At 48.7% G+C, this 19,502-nt stretch overlaps 1 protein-coding gene across 33 annotated transcripts in view; it reads left to right on the top strand.

The window, feature by feature from the left end:
* The window catches only part of DIP2A (disco interacting protein 2 homolog A), a 113,216-nt gene that overhangs the window by 75,225 nt on the left and 18,489 nt on the right, over positions 1-19,502 (top strand). For 31 of the 33 annotated variants that reach the window (XR_010154501.1, XR_010154509.1, XR_010154498.1 and 28 more), the window contains 13 exons: positions 1,185-1,308; positions 1,665-1,774; positions 2,246-2,348; positions 4,905-4,969; positions 5,127-5,220; positions 6,164-6,283; positions 7,666-7,780; positions 9,546-9,685; positions 13,139-13,275; positions 13,877-13,957; positions 14,910-15,037; positions 17,736-17,850; positions 18,508-18,709. Coding sequence is in view for 21 of the 33 variants with exons in the window: in XM_063803614.1 (XP_063659684.1) it covers positions 1,185-1,308; positions 1,665-1,774; positions 2,246-2,348; positions 4,905-4,969; positions 5,127-5,220; positions 6,164-6,283; positions 7,666-7,780; positions 9,546-9,685; positions 13,139-13,275; positions 13,877-13,957; positions 14,910-15,037; positions 17,736-17,850; positions 18,508-18,709 (1,534 nt within the window). In the remaining 12 variants the exon portion in view is untranslated. Of the gene's footprint in view, positions 1-1,184; positions 1,309-1,664; positions 1,775-2,245; positions 2,349-4,904; positions 4,970-5,126; positions 5,221-6,163; positions 6,284-7,665; positions 7,781-9,545; positions 9,686-13,138; positions 13,276-13,876; positions 13,958-14,909; positions 15,198-17,735; positions 17,851-18,507; positions 18,710-19,502 lie in introns of those variants that run through there. The other 2 variants (XM_063803613.1, XM_063803622.1) reach the window with 2 other exon arrangements.

Below are 19,502 nucleotides of genomic sequence, written 5' to 3' on the forward strand. Positions count from 1 at the left end.
GAGAGAAAGCTAGTAGTCAACAGGCTGGCCAGGACTCAAGAGAAATCAGATGCCGTTTTGCCTGCCTCTTTTCTGGTTAATGAGAGGGGCACTGAGAACCGTTTTGCTGGTGATGCTCCCACACCACACTCTTATTAGGTGGAGCTGTTCTATCATCTACATGAATTTCCCAACAGAAATGATAGCCATTTTTTCCTTTAATGAATAGAATTATGATTCAATAAGATTTTGTTCAACTTTTCCTCAAAACCATATGTTTATAGAAAATAATTATTATTTCTTAGGGATAAATATATCATTACAGTGATATAGCTCACTTCTCAGTGGCAGTTTTGAATAAACGAGATGGAAATTATCTTGCGTTTCTGTTCACTTATATGACCGTAGGCAGTTTCTGTTGCTGATAAATTATTAATGTGGGGTCTTGCTGATCTAGGTATCTGTAACATTTTTGATATAACTATCAATAATATGATTACTGAAAAAAAATAGACAAGGCATGAATTTGAGAAAATCAGTTTTCTGTCATCCTGTCCCAGAATTCAGGCAGTTGTTAACAGGAGCATTATCCAGAAATATTCAAGAATCCCAAAAGTAAAATTTGCAAATCAAACTAGTGTATCTCGAAGGATAATATATGATGAGCAGGTATTTGAATGCAGTGATTCTTAGGAGTAAAACTAGAGATTTTAGGAGTAAACTCCAAATTTATATGAAGAAAATGACAGAATACTGCTGAGGGACACAGAAGACTTGGCTACAAGGAAATGTGTTTCTGTGTGGAAATAATTTAATATCGTTAGTGACCAGGCCTCTCCAGATTAATTTGTAAATTTCAAACATGATTCAATAGAAATTTCAATGCCATTAACTTTGGAGTTTATTAAAAATGCTTCTAAATGTCATTTGTAAGAATAAACTTTGAGAAATTAGCCCATTAAACTTTATATTTCACCACAAATACAAACCAAAATTATCTTTTAAATTTAAACATAGTTGTCACATTTTCATGAACTATTTCCGTGAAAAGATCATATATATCAATAATGGGACTGAATTATTCTGGAAGTTTTATGAGGGATGAAAAAAAGATCTGTTCTCTGTGCATGGCCTGGAGCACCAAGGGTCTGGGGCTGTGGCTGCTGTGAGCACCCCACCCCACACGGTCACTCTGCTTTCTGCAGGATGCAGGCAGCCAGCAGGTTGGGTTTCTGCTGGGCAGCTGTGGAGTCTTCTTGGCCCTAACCACAGACGCTTGTCAGAAAGGCCTCCCCAAGGCACAGACAGGAGAGGTGGCAGCTTTCAAAGGTGAGGCCTCCCAAGGGAAGGGGAGTCAGTGTTCTGACTGTGGTCTGTGTTAAATGCATGGTGTTCCAGAAATTAAACATGACAGAGGTGTCTGGGTCTTCAGCAAAAGTGATCCCTTGTTCGAGTCCTTGGTGAATCTCGGTTTTCATCTGGCTTCATGTCTCGACCTGTACTGTCTAATGTGGTAGCCACTGGCCGGATGTACCTTTTTAAATTATATAAAATGAAATGAGACTAAAACTTGCACTCCTTATTCGCTCAGTAGCTAGTGCTGCATGTTGGAGGCGCAGGCTTCGAGTGTGGGGAGCAGATGCCTCTGACTGCTTGCTGTTCTGTGTCCTGTCTGTGTGTCACAGGTTGGCCCCCGCTCTCCTGGCTAGTGATTGATGGGAAGCATCTGGCCAAGCCCCCAAAGGACTGGCACCCTCTGGCCCAGGACACAGGGACTGGGACCGCCTACATTGAGGTAATGACTGTTCCTAACTTAGAGAATGTAAAAACATGTCCCACAGGCTTAAGTCTTGCTTTTCATAAGAATGTAAGTTGCTGTTCTTTTTTGTTAAGTTTTGGCCTAAGAGTTCTTGTTTTATCTCTGCCCTGGAGATACAGAGTGTCATATAAATCCTTGCTCAGATCCTTCCAGGTTTCTCTCTCATCTAATTCTCTCCTAATTGGCTCCCTGGGGATGCAGAGAGTTATGAGGGAGCCCATGGCGCACCATTGCCCTCGGGCACCTGCCCAAGAGGAGCCGCAACTTCCACTGAAGCATCCCCTCAGCGGCCAGCGTTTTGCTGTGTACCTGGGCTGCTGGTTAGAGGCCGATGGTTAGAGGAGAGACACTGACCACTTCTTCTTTTGAAGATTCTACCAGTTTCCATTCTGTCTGTTGTCACCTCTAGAAATACCACATCATGTTTTTTTCCTTGAAATCTTTCAGTATAAAACCAGCAAAGAAGGCAGTACGGTGGGGGTCACAGTGTCCCACGCATCCCTGCTGGCACAGTGCCGGGCTCTGACCCAGGCGTGCGGGTACTCAGAAGGTAAGGGCTCTCGGGGGTGGGGCGGTGGCCCCTCCAGCCTCACACAGATACCCGACGTACCTAATCATGTGACTGTCACTGCACCTGTCAAAACCACCCCTGGGTAGTGCCTTTGCCCATTAATCCAGGTCATGCCAGGTAGGGAGATGCACTGTCTTTAGCATGCTTACAGGGTCTCTGTGGTTGTGCTGGCCAAGAGGGCACACGGTGTCTCTTAGCAGAGTCCAGACAACCCCATCAGGGTTGTTTTCAGTAAATGCACATGGATGTTGATTTTATGGAACATGGAACCTATATCCCACTGATTGATTTATACACAGTGCTGGGTTCACAGGCCTGCCCTGGGGGGCTGGCTTACTCTGTGACATACTGAGGGTCAGGGCATTTATCATTCAAAAAGAGGAAAACACTTTTAGTTTTCTATTACTTTATCTGTGACTGTAGTTTTGACCTCAGCTGTCATGGATATAAATATATAAGTAGAATCTTTATGGTTATAGATGATCTGTTGATAAAGTATAGTCAGCACCTGATTTACTTCAAATGTCAGATACTTAACTTGAGGTATTTTTAAATTAATATTATTTAATTGATAAGTACTAATTGTATATATTTATGGGGTACACTGTGACAAATAATTTTAAAAACTGTAAAAATGGACTCTTTTTTCTTACATTACATAGTAGTTTTCTTACATTGTAATACTAGAATTGAACAAAACTACTGAGTGAAATTGAATGGTATGTTTAAATATCTAAAATATAGGTGTTTAGGCCAGGTGCAGTGGTTCATACCAGTAATCCCACCACTTTGGTAGGCTAAAGCAGGAGGAACACTTGAGGTCAAGAGTTTGAGAGCAGCCTGGACAACATAGTGAGACCCTGTCTCTACAAAAAAAGGGAGAAATTTTAAATAGAATTTAAAAAAAAGAAAAAAATACAGGTGTTTAAAAGCAAGGGTGTAAGTTGAGGGCACAGCTAAAGCTTTTACTTGAGATTTGGAAAGTGATTTTAGGTATTTTTTAAGGGCTTTATTAAAAAAGTTAGATCTTTCAGATCAAGCCCCATGACTTTCTTTGTCTTCAGCTCAGAGCTGATCTTACATATGTCACCTGTAATTTGGGTTCTTTAGCCAGGCGTGGTGATGTGTGCCTATAGTCCCAGCTACTCGGGAAGCTGAGGTAAGAGGACCGCCTGAGCCCAGGAGTTTTGGGCTGTAGTGGGCTGTGCTAACCAGGTATCTGCACGAAGTTTGGCAGCAACATGGTGACCTTCTAGGAGTGGGGAACCACCAGCTTGCTAAGGAGGGGTGAACCGACCCAAGTAGGAAAGGGAGCAGGTCAAAACTCCCATGCCAATGAGTAATGGGATTGTGCCTATGAATATTCACTGCACTGCAGCCTGGCAACGTAATAAGACCCCGTCTCTAAATAATAATGATAATAATTTCTGTTCTTAACCAACAGAGAAAGGGTGTTTATAGTACTGTTATTCATGGTGCAACAGCATTTCCTGGCACACAAATCAAACCTCTCCTGTTCGCCTTTGGAGTGCTGTGGCATTTGGAGAGAAGCCAGGTCTGCCCACAGCCCCAGGCTCTGTCCTTTCTGCCTGTGCGAGGTGGGAGCCGGATATTAGAGAAGACTTGGCCAGGGGCTCTGAGCAGAGAGCTGTGCTGGGAACCCTCAGGACCCCTATCCACTCCAGCTTCCTAAGATGTGTTAGCTGCATGCCTCTGGGTGAGAAAACGGGCAGAGGAAGAGTGACTTTCCGAAGGGTGATGCGAACCACCAGCTCTTACTGAGGGGAGATGCCGGATCACGGCCTCTGGGTGTGAGAATTGAGGAGATGTGGTGTAGAGTTGAGAAGTAAGAATATCCCTGACAGTTTTTCATCCCCACCTCTTGATTCTGAGAAGAATACCCACTCAAAAATATCTGATGAGAAGATGTGGAGAGGCCGAGTGCGGTGACTTACACCTGTAATCCCAGCACTTTGGGAGGCCGAGACGGGCAGATCACTTGAGGTCAGGAGTTTGAGACCAGCCTGGCCAACATGGTGAAATCCCTTCTCTACTAAAAATACAAAAATTAGCCGGGCATGGCAGCGCATGCCTGTAGTCCCAGCTACTCGGGAGGCTCAGACAGGAGAATTGCTTGAACCTGGGAGGCGGAGGTTGCAGTGAGCTGAGATTGCTCCATTGCACTCTAGCCTGGGCAGCAGAGCGAGACTCTGTCTCAAAAAAAAAAAAAGAAGAAAAGACAAGCTGTGGTGACACCTTGTATAGCTTGTTCAGTATGTGATGTTCCTGTGCCTTCTGATTAGTGCTCAGCGTGGTTCTCTGTGTTAGTTCCATGACCTTCTACTTTTATGTGTTTCCAGTAATTTGAATAGATAACCAGGATTATTATTAATTGGTATGTGGTATTTGGAAATGCTGTATCTGTTCCTGAAACTTACATGTTGATGACATACTCACCTCAGAATTTCTCTAGAAAATGCATAGGGCTTATTGAGAGGGTTGCTCAGTGGTGTAACCTTCTTTGTCCACTTGCAGCTGAAACATTAACAAATGTGCTGGATTTCAAAAGGGATGCTGGTCTGTGGCATGGAGTGTTAACAGTGAGTGTTGTTTGCTGATGACTAATTGTTGGAACAAGGGATTGAGATGAACCCAAGCCTTTGCCTGAAATGTTGTTGGGAGAGTACATCGGTTTTGTTTTGCTTTTTCTGGTGTGGCTCGGGCCCGCTCGCCCTAAGCATGTGTGCTCCCCCACAGAGCGTCATGAACAGGATGCACGTGGTCAGCGTCCCCTACGCGCTGATGAAGGCGAACCCGCTCTCCTGGATCCAGAAAGTGTGCTTCTATAAAGGTAACGGATACCATGGTCAGGGCATTCACCCTTCTTTAGGGAAATCTCTTTGAACTGACCTTTGGTGCTTAAGAAAAAATAAAGCTGACATGTGGAACTGCAGATGTAGGCTGAGGAGCTGTGGGATGTCTTTCTTGGTCACACCCCTGCCCAGGAGTATGGGGGCTTTCTCTGCCTCGGGCATGGCCCTCAGGGTTTCATGGGTGGTGTGGTAAGTAGGGCCACTTGGTGGGGTCTGGGCCTTACTTCTCTCAACGGTTGAGGTGCCTCCTGGGACCAAGCAGGAGGCCCCAGCATGGCCACACCTGCACAGTCGGCAGTCTGTGTCTCTGCCCTGTGGAGCTCAGTGGCACTTCTACCAGCCACTGAGGCACTGGATCACCTGGGTCACCCATGTTGCCTTGTGCTACCTACTGGGCTGTGCCCCTCTAGACATGTCTCAGAGCAGTGTGGAGGGGCAGCTCTCTCTGTCTGTCCTACTTTATGGAGGGAAACTGAAGCTTGGGTAGGGGTGGGGGGATTGCTGGATTCCACGTGCTAGCCAGTGCAGGGGCCAGACTGAGGCCTGAGACCATCTGTTTAGCTCCTGGGGTCCTCACACTTCTCAGCCAGCACCAGGGGTTTGGGGAAGGACAACATGAGACGAAGCGGGCAGATAGGAAAAGAGCAATATGGAGCTTCTAAGAAAAAATTAATGTTGGAAATGGATCTGAGGTTTTGATGTCTAAATTGTACCTCAGAGTTGATTTTTGTGGAAAAAGCTTTGAGGGTTCGTTAGACTGCATGTGAGAGACAGCTGCAGAGAGCTTGTGACCTGGGAGCTAAGTGTTGTGTCTGTCTGTGCATGTACACCTCTCTGTGGGATGAGGTACACGTGTCTGTAGGCGTGTGAGGGTGCCAGTCCTTGTGACGCAGGGATGTCTGTGCCATCCTCTCTCTGCAGCTCGGGCCGCGCTGGTGAAGTCGCGAGACATGCACTGGTCTCTCCTAGCTCAGCGGGGCCAGAGGGACGTCAGCCTCAGCTCACTGCGCATGCTGATTGTGGCCGATGGCGCCAACCCGTGTGAGTGAGCCTGTGTGCCCGGCGCATACCCCACACAGTGTCCCCTCCTGCAAACCAAAGTAGAATACACTGAGAAGCAAAATGGAGGCATTTTCACTGCCATTGTCATATAGATACACATGTCCCATCATTTCTATGACACGGAACATCTTGGTGATTCACTGGTTTATCCCATGCATGTTTATTAGGCCACTAAATTTAAAAGCAATTTTAATATGCTTGATGAAAGGTACATGCCTTAATGAGAGTCATCTTTCTTAAGAAATTACCAGATTGTGCTGTGGCCTGGGGTTCCTGTTTCTCTTTAGGCCTCATCCCCACCCTCCTGCCCTTTGTCCTGGTGCCCCCACGTCTCTGGCTTCTGGCTTCACTTCTCCCACCAGGACCCAACCATTCTCCCTCCTGGTTTGCCTGGGTGTCCCCCACATCCTCCCAGGAGGAGCTCCCTATGGCTGCTGCCTGACCACGTAGGACCTCCTGCGTGCGGTGGTCCGAGTGGGCACCGAGGGCCTCCTGCGTGCGGTGGTCCGAGTGGGCACCGAGGGCCTCCTGCGTGCGGTGGTCCGAGTGGGCACCGAGGGCCTCCTGCATGCGGTGGTCTGAATAGGAACTGCTTTGTCAAGGCTGCACACGTGAGCTCTGGGGCCCGGGACTGTCCAGGGTCTGACTCAGTACCTCCTCTGGGGAAGCCTCAGGTGATGCTGGTCACACAGGGGCTCCTGTTGCAGCATACACCTGTTGACCAGGTATTAGGGGTTTTCTTGTTTGTTAACCTGCATCATTGTCTATGCACTGGAGACTACCCTGCATCAGAAGCTGATGTTTCATCTTATCCCCTCTCCAGTGTGGCCGATACCCCATCTCTTGGGAGGTCACCCCACCTTTGAGCACCCCCAGAGCCTCTCATTCTCTTGGTCCACACCTGAGCCAGGCAGGGCCTGCTTCTGGGTTCTGCAGCACTGCTCAGGTCTCTGCGTCTCCACCCCAGGCGCACCACCACTCCGTGGTCCCCATGGTGGAGTCAGAGTGTGCACCTCCTCTCCAGTGCCTCTTCCCATGGCACTCCCCTGTCGCTGCACCTGATCCTTGCAGTGCCGTGCAGCTTGTCTCCCACCACATGCAGCACCTTCCTGTCCCTAGTGATGCCCCTTCTGCCCTTTGGAGCACCAGACCATCCATGGCTGTCTGATTTCCTTTAAAGATACCATCTTCCTTGAAGAACATGAAGTCTGAGGGTACCTGTGAAGGGGCCCCTTCCTTCTGCTGATGCAGCCCTGTGGTTCCGATGGCTGCAGGCTGCGCTAACTTGAGCATGTCCAGCCACCCCTTCCCTGCTGGCCCCCCAGGTAGTGCTGGCGTTCCACTCTTGTTGCTCTGTGCAGGGTCGATCTCCTCCTGTGACGCCTTCCTCAACGTCTTCCAGTCCAGAGGTCTGAGGCCAGAGGTCATCTGTCCTTGTGCAAGTTCTCCTGAGGCGCTGACTGTCGCCATCCGCAGGTAACCTCATTCCTTGCTATGTCTCATGAGCACTTAGTTGAATCTTCTGCATACAGCTGAGTTATCCTGGAGCTGTGCCTGTGCCTGTTAGGATCCAGGCCCATTTGTGCAGTAGTACGTTGGTGCCTGGCCCCCAACATTTTGCCGGCTTGGGTTTGCGTGGAGAATTGGGTAGGAACTTCCTGGGCCATACTCCGGATTCTTGCAGAATGCCGGCTTGCGATTTTCCTGAGTGCTTCCCAAATTAGAAAGGCCTTGTCATCTCGTCTGTAGCTGTGGTAAACATTACAACCTAGGAACTCTTTCTTACTCTGAGGCAGGTGTCGGTCAGCCGTGGAGTCTGTGGGAACCACTGACCTGCCTGGAGAAGCACCCGGCCTGGTGCTTAGTGCCCGGCCACCCACCTCCCGGGAGGCCTGTGCTGCTCCTGTGGCGGTTTCCCTCATGTCATCTTTCTCAGCCTGGAGGGCATGTTGAGCCTGCAGAGCCCTGAGTGTCCTTGTGTGTGGGTGCAGGGCTGCTGGTCCTTCCTGTGCTCCTCACTCCCCTCCTGAGGTTTCCTTTCCCCTCTTCTCACCTGCCCCACCCCCAGCTCCATCCTGTGGGTACAACTCAGTGTGCTCACAGCTGAGGTGTCTTAGCCTCAATTGTAATCTTGTATTATAGTCATATATTCATAAATGGTATGTGTTTCCATATATGGAACTAACCCTAAGTTCTTAAAAGTAACCCTAACTTGGCTGGGCACGGTGGCTCATGCCTGTAATCCCAGCACTTTGGGAGGCCGAGGCAGGTGGATCACCTTAGGTTAGGAGTTCGAGACCGGCCTGGCCAACATAGTGAAACCCCATCTCTACTGAAAATACAAAAAATTAGCCAGGCGTGGTGGCAGGTGCCTATAGTCCCAGCTACTCGGGAGGCTGAGGCAGGAGAATCGCTTGAACCCAGGAGGTGGAGGTTGCAGTGAGCCAAGATCATGCCATTGCACTCCAGCCTGGGCAACAAGAGTGAAACTCTGTGTCAAAAAAAAAAAAAAAAAAAAAAGTAACCCTATTTAATCACTTAACATTAAAAAAACGCTATTGTCGTCTACAAACTATAAATTATTCTTCATTCTTTTGTTCTATGGTGATTTGTTTTGCACAACTGTGTAATTTTTTTCGTATTGGAGGAAACGCCTGTTGCTCAGTATTCCAGTTACTATTGTTGTATCACAAACAACAACAGTCATTTTATTGTCTCTCATGCTTTCTGTGGGCCAGGAGCTTAGGAAGGCCTCTGCCAGGTGGTTCTGGCTTGCAGGAGATGGTGTTTGGACGGGAGCGGTGAGGGGCTGAGACAGCTTTGTGTGTGTACATCTCAGACCCCCACCTGGTCTCTCAGAGTGAGCTGCTCTGGGCTTCCTTGCAGTGCAGTGGCCTCAACACCGTCATTCTGTTTGCCGGGCTTCACAGGGCTCCAGGCGAGTGTCCCAAGACAATCGGGTAGAAGCTGAATTGACGTTACTGGCCTGCATTGGAAGTCACATAGCATCACAACCACTGTAGTCACAGGCCCTTTACCCACTGAGTGGAGTGTCGACGTCACGTTGCAGAGGGGCATGTAGTTTGGAGACATTGCAGCATCTTTAGAACATGCGTTTCTCACAAGTCTGTAACATGGAGCAGTGGCTTTGGTGCAGAATCATGCTGCAGGCAAGGTGGGCCCACCTCCCTGGAATTTCATCCCCCTCGTCAGTTAACCCCATGGTGGTTTTATTTTCTAGGCCACCTGATCTGGGAGGACCACCTCCAAGAAAAGCAGTCCTATCGATGAACGGTCTAAGTTATGGTGTTATCAGAGTGGATACTGAAGAAAAGTTGTCAGTCCTTACTGTTCAGGACGTTGGTCAGGTGATGCCTGGAGGTAAGAGACATAACCAGAGTGGGTCTTTGTCCATGACTGATTGAGGTAACGAAAAGGGTTTTGTTTTGTTTTGAGACGGAGTCTTGCTTTGTCACCAGGCTGGAGTGCAGTGGTGTGATCTTGGCTCACTGCATCCTCCGCCTCCCAGGTTCAAGCGATTCTCCTGCCTCAGCCTCTTATAAATACTCCAGGCTTCATAGTAGTGCTCTAGAAGCAAGCATACAAGTAAAAGATTTCTCAAGAATGTTTTTCAGTGTAAATTGGAATTTTACTTTGTAAAATATTTGCTCAGTTTTTTCCCTCCCTTTGTGCTAAGTTTAAAGATGAGCTAAAATATAAAGATGTGTATATGGCCTATGCAACTCACTTACAGTTCTTTGATATTTGGGAAGACGGTGATAGTAGCTCACTGTGTTCCAGGCACAGGCTTCATACTTCATATGTGTTGAAGCATTTAACCCCATGGCAACCATGTGAAGTGGGCAGCTCTGAGGAAAATGGTAATGTTTGTGAATAACTTGATAATTAGGTTATCTAAGTAAGTTCTAGCAAGCATGTGTTAGAAGCCTCATGGAAGCTTCCCAGAAATTCCTCGATGTCAGAAAGGCCTATGTGAACTCTTCTGCAGAAGTTGGCTCTGTAGGCCTGACCGTCATGTTAGATGTTGGAGGTTTTCCTTGCTGTCCTGAGGCAGAATCTGGCCTGGGAGGCCCTGGTGACATTCGAGTGGGGACACTGCCACGTGGTCTGAGGCTGCCCTCCTTGTAGCCACCCCACAGCTACTTCAGCTTTCCTGCCTCCCTGTGATGGCCCTTCTGGGGTTCACGGGCAGCTGTCAGGGCCCCTTTTGGTGACTTCTAGAGGCAGGACCCCATCTCTCAGTGCAGTCTCCCCCCTTCCAATGCGGCCCTGACTGTGTTAGGGGTTGCAGGCACTGCGAGAGGCTCAGCGTCCTGGCCCTTGTGCCTGCAACTCTGCCTCTTGCAGGCGGCTATGCTGACAGGCTGTGGCTGCTCAGGTGCAGACCCTGTCTGTGGGTGGTGCTGGCAGCCCAGCCATCTCTAACCTGGAGCCTGGGGCCAGCTGGTGCCTGATCCCTGTGTGTGCACAGATGCTGGGTCCTCATTGAATCAGACTGAAGTATTTCAGCCTGTGTTTCTAGCTCTACTTGTTACTCATACAAATGGCATCATTTTTTTCCTGTAATTCTACTGAGAAATAGAACAGTCAGTCTTGCACGGTGCTTGAACCTGTCGTAAAACATTTTCACAGACAGCAATCATTGGGGTGTCACTTATTTACTCATGGGGAAAATACAGGTAAGTGTTTAAACTTCCCTGGAAAATCATGATGAGGTCATGATTCTGAATGAATCTTAGGAACATCTGTAGTTGTGCGCATTTTATTTGTAAAATGTGGATTAGGACAGGACATGCGTGCACACAGCGCTCCCCCAGGCGTGCACGCAGCACACCCCCTCCCCCAGGCGTGCACGCAGCACACCCCCCTCCCCCAGGCGTGCACGCAGAGCACCCCCCTCCCCCAGGTGTGCACACAGCACACCTCCTCCCCCAGGCATGCACACAGCGCTCCACCAGGCGTGCACACAGCGCTCCCCCAGGCGTGCACGCAGAGCACCCCCCTCCCCCAGGTGTGCACACAGCGCTCCACCAGACGTGCACACAGCGCTCCCCCAGGCGTGCACGCAGAGCACCCCCCTCCCCCAGGTGTGCACACAGCGCTCCACCAGACGTGCACACAGCGCTCCCCCAGGCGTGCACGCAGAGCACCCCCCTCCCCCAGGTGTGTGCATGCAGCGCTCCCCCTCTGCCAGGCGCGTGCGCAAAGCGCTCCCCCAGGCACTCCCCCAGGCATGCACGCAGCACTCCCCCAGGTGGACCCCTGTTTCCCATGACCCTCCACAGCCCCCAGGCTGTACCCCTTGTTGTGGGACTGAGCCCCATGGTGAATCCTACGGGTGATTTGTTTGCAGCAGTTTTTCAGTCTGCCCTGTGTAGGCCTGTCGCATTTGTGTTCACTACTGTATCAAGTGTGTATGTGGTGCTTTGTGGCTTTTCGTGACCTTGCCCCATCTCTGCATGTGCTTGTAAGTGTTGTGTGGCACTGATGGCTGCCTGGATGGCCACCTGGAAGCACAGACAAGCACCACCTTCCACATCAGCCAAGCATGGCTGCATTCTCTCTGCAAAGACTTTTATCTGATTTGTGGCAAAAGGAAGCAAATATCTGGTTGTCTCTCTCTTTCTTTTTACTGTCTTTGGAGATGGGAATATATTAGAAAAAAACTCAAGAAGAGGCACAGAAGGACAGTTCCTAGCTGACCCAATGGGTTCATTGATTGCTAAGTAACCAAGTTTCGTTTAATGGACCACAGCCCATTCATTTGTGCATCTCATGCTTTTGTGTGAGGCTGTTTCTGGAGGCCTTTCTGTGGCAGAGCTGAGGACTAGGCAGATGAGATCCCTTGTGGGAGGGGAAGGCAGCAGGTCGCCGAGAGTTGGGTAGGGTGCACTTAAGTAAAAACAGAACTGGGTGATGGGGCTGTGGGAGGAGTCACACTGAGGCCTGAGACATCGTGCTCCATGAAAAGGCACATATGTACAAATTGGCCCCCAAATGCGGAAAGGCCGAGAAACTGAAGAACGAGGCAGACAGATCGTTTGTCAGTAGAGGGTGGTTCACTGGGGAACTTACAGATAGAATCCTGGTCTTGAGTGGCTGCAAGACAGGTAGATCTCTGCACCGCAACCCTCCAGACCCAGGGCCTTTGTCTTGGGGAAAAACATCTGCGCTCTGGAAAGAATGTGCACATGGCTGAGGGAGTGCCCTGGGCCTCATAGCCTGTAGTATGTGCAGCAGCATCAAGGTTGTTTTGGAAGTTAGGCAGAACTTAAAATGAACAGGTATTTCTCCATGAAGATATTCTAGAGGCACTCCTTGACTTAAGATTAGTCTGGAGTCACATGGCAGATTTGCATTTAAAATAAGGTTACTAGAAAGGGGGCAGGCATGGGCAGAGTTCTGTCAGGCTCTGGAGCAGGAGCTGGTGTCCCGGGCTCGTGTGTGGTGGTGATGGTCAGGAGCCAGGGCCAGCAGCACCCCATGTGGACCGAGGGGGCAGTATGACAAGAGGAGGCACAGGGTTTATTTATCGTAGTACAGGAAATATTTTGTCAGCCGGGGCTTATTACATGAAGGATGTGTTGTACTTTCTGGTCACCTTACATTGATTATAAAAAATATTACATATAAAATATAAAGACTTACAGCTAGGTAGCATGTGTATCATCTGTGTCATAAAAGTCCTTATAAGAAGATGCTGTGTATATAACATCCTGTTTCCATAACTGCACATACAGCAGCAAGGAGATCTTTGTGAGTGATCCATTTAAACACGTTCTTGATAATTTTGAGTTTTTTTTCTCATTTTAGCTAATGTATGTGTTGTGAAGTTAGAAGGTACCCCTTATCTTTGTAAAACTGATGAAGTGGGAGAAATATGCGTCAGTTCCAGTGCAACTGGCACAGCGTACTATGGATTGCTTGGAATCACGAAGAATGTGTTTGAGGTTTGTCCCTTTTCCTGACTTTCATGTTGAAGTTAAGTTGCATGAGCACTCATGGGGTCCCAGGTGTGCTGGGTGCTGGGGGATTGCAGAGGCTGCGGGGATGGTCTCCTTCCACACAGGCGCTGCTGTTGGCACATGGCCTGCACACCCCTGTGTGTCCTCCCAGAGTGAGGGCAAGGCCAGTACCAGGACCAGGCATGCTGTGGAGGGCTGGGAGTCAGCGTGCTTCCCACAGTCCTGCATGGGAGGAGGGTGTGTCGGTGCGGCCTGGTGGCCAATAGGAAGGCACTCACCGTGGCCCCGGGGAAACCAGCCCTCTGCTGTATTTGCATTGTTGTGATGTGAGTTGTTCAGGACAAGTCTAGGGAGGCCAGGCACCCCCAGCAGAGGTAAAAGGGATGCTTGTTTCCTGCCTCAGGAGGCCTGCCCAGGAGATGGAGCAGCCAGGCCACAGAAACTGGGCCTATGCAGGGCCAGCCTCCTTTTTCCCCCTGGCCAGCAGGCGTACACATGGTGCTGAGCCTCCTGCCGCCTGCTGGGTCTTTTTGGCCAGTTGGTTGGTTGTCCACAGCCTGATCGTGCCCCTCTCCACTTTGTGCAGGCTGTTCCGGTCACCACAGGAGGAGCACCCATCTTTGACAGGCCATTCACCAGGACGGGCCTGCTGGGCTTCATCGGGCCTGTGAGTATGTCCTCCTGTACCAGGACTGGCAGTCAGAGAAGGCAGGGGGTGTGGCTAAGGGACACCTCGTTGCAGCCCCACCCTCGTCCTGGCCGTTCCTGACCTCCCATGTGGCCTTGGTCGGTGGCGCTGACCTCCCTGCCCATCACCCTACCTGTGTGCAGGGCCATCCACGCCTCTGAGACTGGTGCACAGTCTTGCACACAGGCCTGAGTCGGGGGTCCCCGGGGTGGATGAGGATGTTTTGCTTTTATATGGAGTGGCAGGTTCGTGAGTATTCATTATATCATTCTTTACCATTTTGGATGTCTAAACTATTCAAAAATAAATACTTCTATTTGTAACATCTTGGCCCAGTGTTTCTCTCAACTGGGCAGTTTTGCCCCTTCCCTCCCAGGGGACTTCTGGCAACTTTTGAAGACATTTTTGCTTGTCACAACTCAAGGGAGGGGAGTGCTCCTGGCATCTAGTGAGTACCTAGAGGCCAGAGATGCTGCTCAGTGTCCAACATAAGCACAGGACAGCACCTGCGATGGTATTGTCAGCCCAGAAGGTCACTGGTGCCGGGTTTGGGACCCCTGCCCTTAGCTCAGCAGTTTTCAGTCCTTCACAAACTCCACCCACAACTTGTTTCCCACTTGTGAGCCTTTCCCATGCTGACGCTGCCCCAGCAGCCCCACTTTCTTTCACATAGCCTGCCCCTTTCCCATGTTGACTCCCTTCCTGATGCTGCCCCACCAGCCCCCATTCCTTCCACACAGCCTGCCCCTGTTCCAGGCCTAGCTTGTCACAGGGCCTGCGTTGCAGATTGGGTCTGTGGGGCATTGACCCGTTTGCAAGGCGCTAGAGGCTCCTGTGCTGTTGGCCCCTTCTTGGGGGGCCTGACCATGGTCCTGGCGCATCCAGCTTCTGCCCGTGTGGGTGGAGTCTTGACCCACACCCTTTCCCTCAGGACAACCTGGTCTTCATCGTGGGCAAACTGGACGGGCTGATGGTCACTGGAGTTCGCAGACACAATGCAGATGACGTTGTGGCCACCGCACTGGCCGTGGAGCCCATGAAGTTTGTCTACAGAGGCAGGTGATGCGCTGCGGACCCCCATGCCGGGAGTAGATTCCTTCGTTTGCAGCTCGGGAAGTCTTTCTGCAGTAGATGGAAAGCCCAGCAAACTTGAATTCACAAAGCCTAAAAATTGTACATCAGAAAACTACTAAAGTAAAAGGAAAATATTTGCAGCAATGATACCAGAGTTAATATCCTTACTGTCCAAAGAGTTCCTTGGATTCCTTAAGAAAATAAGGTTTTGATGTAAAATTTGGGGCAAAGGCTCAAGGGGACAAATCAGGGAGGAAAGAATTGAGTAAAGCAAAGGAGAAATGGGTCTAAGTTCCTAATAACCTTGGAATGTGAATTAAAACAGAAAAGTGCCATTTTCTCTGTGAGACACATGACACCCTCCATTGCCTCTGGAATAAAAATCAACTCAACTTTTCTACTTGTGTAAAGCAAGGACCTTAGAGATTCTCTTGAGCAAATAATAGACCTCTGGGCCTATGCCCCTGGGCACAGGGGCCAGGAAGAGAATTTTGCTTCTTCTATTCCCAAGCTCCTTGTCTGGGAGGAAGCTCTTCCCCTAACTGGTCCACTCAACCAGCTGCCTTTTTAAATTTTATTTTTCTCAAGGGGGTGCCCTTTTTTTTTTTTTTTTAAAGATAGGGTCTCACTCTGTTGCCCATCCAGGCTGGAGTGCAGTAGTGTGACCATAACTCACTGGAGCCTCTACCTCCCGGGCTTCAAGCAGTCCTCTTACCGCACCTCCTGAGCAGCTGGGGCCACAGACATGCACCCCACGCCTGGCTAATTTTTTAATTTTTTTGTAGAGATAGGGTCTCACTATGTTGCTCAAGCTGCTCTCGAACTCCTGGGCTCAAGCAATCCTCCCTCCTTGGCCTCCCAAACTGCTGGGATTACAGGTGTCAGCCAATGTGCCTGGCCAAGGATGTGCCTTTTGTTACTCAAACTAAGGTACTTGGGAGCCAGGTCAGACCCTGCCTTTGAGTAGCCCTTAAAGCAATCGTGAGGGGATTCTGCAAAGTGGTGTGTCATCATGGTTAGTCTTGAGGAAAAAGCCCAGAGGATGGACAACAGAGAAGGTGGGAGATTGCTCAGGGGGCTGGGAAGGGCAGGCTGTGCTCCTGCATGTGTGCATGTGTGTGTGTGTGTGTGCACCTGCGTGCAGGGGGAGGGTGGCACAGCCAGGGTCATGACCCCCCTCACAGCAGAAATGGGGGACACATTGGGCAGGTGTCCTTAGCGATAACATCAAGGTAGCCCAAACCCTGCTTTGAGGTGGAGCAGGGAGACCACCCCCTCGCAGGGCCACCTATACCTGATGGTGACTGCATCTGCAGGCAGGATAGCCTCCCTGTCCCCACTAGGGAAGAGCTGAGGAATACAGGAGCTTGGAAGTGGAACCACAACCAATTGAGAGTATATGTGCCATTGGAAGAAGAGCAATAGAAGATTTGCAACATGAACTAAGATCAAGAAATGCTAACAAAGTAATTGTTCAAAGAACACAGTAGATGGAATACATAAAATGGATACAGCTAGAGAACAAGTAGAGAAGGTGGAAAGTCAGATTAGGGAACTACTCTGGAAGTAAAATAGGAACTTTAAAGGAACTATTAAGAGAGATGGGAGAGAATAAGGGCTGGTGTCCAGATAGCAGACTCAAGGAGAAGGGATATGTTTAGTGGAGCAGGGATTGTCTGAGGAAGCAGGTGGTTGGGGTTCTCTGGACTGGGAAATGGTCCACAGAGGGCCCCATGGCATGTTGAGCTTATCTGTATTCTCACCATGGACCACACAAAAGCCAAGCAAAACACATCAGACTTCCCCACAGTGGAACTGGCACAAGATAACAGTGCACCCAATTTATCCAAATTGTCACTTTATTGTGCAGTTGTAATAAAAAATATTTTTAAGCATGTAAATTTCAGAAGTTTTAACACACAGAGGTCCGTACTGAAAACAGTTTTGGTCAAGGTACTAAGAGAAATAAATTCAAGATGTGCCATAAGATGTATGAGAGTAAGGAGAACTCAGTACTAGGTGAGGTCTGTTGTGTAAATTGTGTGTGTGTGTGTGTACACACACACCAGTCAAGTCAAAGGAAAGGACAAGAGACGGTATATCCATAATGTCCCAGAGTCAGAATGGTAGACATCCTAACATGATGGGTTTGGTGGGGAGACCATCTTCTTACTTTATGAAGGAAAAGACAAAGATATCAACTCAAAGTCTAAAAGAAGGAAAAGGCAACACAGAAAAAAGGAGGACATGTTGAAATTTTTAAGATAGTAAAAACACGTCTAAATATACTAATCACTACAAATGTCAATAGACTAACTCTAGTAAAATAGAGATGCGATCTGTTGGATTAAAAAAATATAATAAATAGAACTTTTAGACAAAGATTTGTGCAGAAGGAAATTTACATCAGATTAAGGAATTTTTTCTTGTAAAAATGTGTGTCTTTGGAGCTGTTTTGCTTTGTCCTGAAGTCCTCTGTTTTTTGTGACTTGAGACACATTTCAACCATCCTCGAGGAGATTAGAATGATGAGTTACTTTTTGAATTTGCAGCAGGTAGCCCCATTTGATAGACTGCATTTTAAATACTAGGACAGTCTGCCTCTTCCATCTTGAGGGTGAGAATGCATCTGTGTCTTGTTTGGCCTCTTGCCGTGTGGCCATTTCCATGTCTCATCCCGCAGGATCGCTGTGTTCTCTGTGACCGTGCTGCACGACGACCGGATTGTCCTGGTGGCTGAGCAGCGGCCGGATGCCTCGGAGGAGGACAGCTTCCAGTGGATGAGCCGTGTGCTGCAGGTGGGCGCCCCGGCACGGCCTATGGTTCGGTGAATCTCCCAAGCTGGCACCCCCACTCCACTCCAAGTGCCAAGTGGTTGGCTTGTCCCGCCCGGTCCTCCCTGGCTCCAGCTTTGTTTATCTGTATTTTTCATTGCAAATTGACAAATTACAGCTGTATGTATTTACGGGATACAAAGTGATGTTATAATTTATGAATACAATATAGAATAATTAATATATCCATCACCTCAATATTTATTTTTTTCTGATGAGAACATTTGAAATGCACTCTCACAGTGATTTTGAAATGTACATTATTATATTCACCAGTCTGTGCAATATATCTCAAAGAAAAAACTTTCCTCCTCCTGTCTAATTGAGGCTTTGTGCCCTTTCACCATCATCTCCTCATTGCCCCATCCCTCAGCCTCTGGTCACAGATTTGTGGACATGTGTACACAAATACAGTGTGTGTGTTTCCCCTTTCTGAGTTAAATGGTAGAAAACTGCACACACTTCTCTTCATCTTGTTTCCTCATTTAACAAAGTGTCCAGAGGGCACTCCATTTCCTGGCCTGGGGAACAGGTCCACAGAGGGGATGTTCCTGTCCCCCACCCAGCATCTCCCCAGCCTCAAGTTGGGGGCCTGTGCCAAACAGGGTCCTTCCCTTTCAGGCCATCGATAGCATCCACCAGGTGGGCGTGTACTGTCTGGCCCTGGTTCCTGCCAACACCTTGCCGAAGGCTCCTCTCGGAGGGATTCACATTTCTGAAACCAAACAGCGCTTTCTGGAAGGGACACTGCACCCGTGTAATGTGCTGATGTGCCCTCACACCTGTGTTACCAACCTCCCCAAACCTCGTCAGAAACAACCAGGTTAGTTGAACCTAACAACAGGATGCTCTCTAGTCTAACAGTGGTAACAGCGGTGCTTGTGGTTAGGGTGCGGCCCTGCTAGACCTCCAGTGCCAACTGCCCACGTCTTTGGGGCTGGGGTCAAGAGCCAGAGCGAGTGTGCACCCCAGAATGGTGCCACCTCCTGCCTTCCTGGAACCAGCCACGCATGGGGGAACTTAACCACATCACCTGCATGGTGGTTTCCACCTGCCTGTTAGGAACCAATTTTAATGATAAACTCAAGGATGGCATCTTAGCTTTGCATGGCTAGGAGATGGCTCCCTAGGGCTAGAAATGATGCCCAGGATCATCCTGGAGCTGGACACTGACACTGGACACATCACATCACCCAGTGTCTGTGGGACCTTGGAAATCTCTCAGCAAATGGTCAACTTTCCTTCTCTCATTTTATACATTTAAAAGCTAATTTTAGAGACTGATTTAACTTTAATGCAATTTTTCATTTCTTTGGTCCTGTTGATTTTTAGTACATGCCAAAGTTTTTTTTTTATTAATTATTGAACACATATCACTAAATACATTTCATCAGGAAGATTTAATTTCCTGATTTATACATAAAGTACAGTAAAACAAAATATGTTAAGAATTTTGCTGTGACTGAGGCCAAATCGTATCCTCTGAGATGCGTCGTGTAGTAAACTTCTCGATAAGGCGTAGTTTATGTTCAAGAGAGAAATTCTCTTTGTCACTTAGCATAAACCTTGTAGCTAGCTTTCTGAATATTTGTATCTCAGTAGAAGAGTTAAATGCC

The sequence above is a fragment of the Pan troglodytes genome, chromosome 22 (assembly GCF_028858775.2).
Source record: "Pan troglodytes isolate AG18354 chromosome 22, NHGRI_mPanTro3-v2.0_pri, whole genome shotgun sequence".
NCBI lineage: Eukaryota > Metazoa > Chordata > Mammalia > Primates > Hominidae > Pan > Pan troglodytes.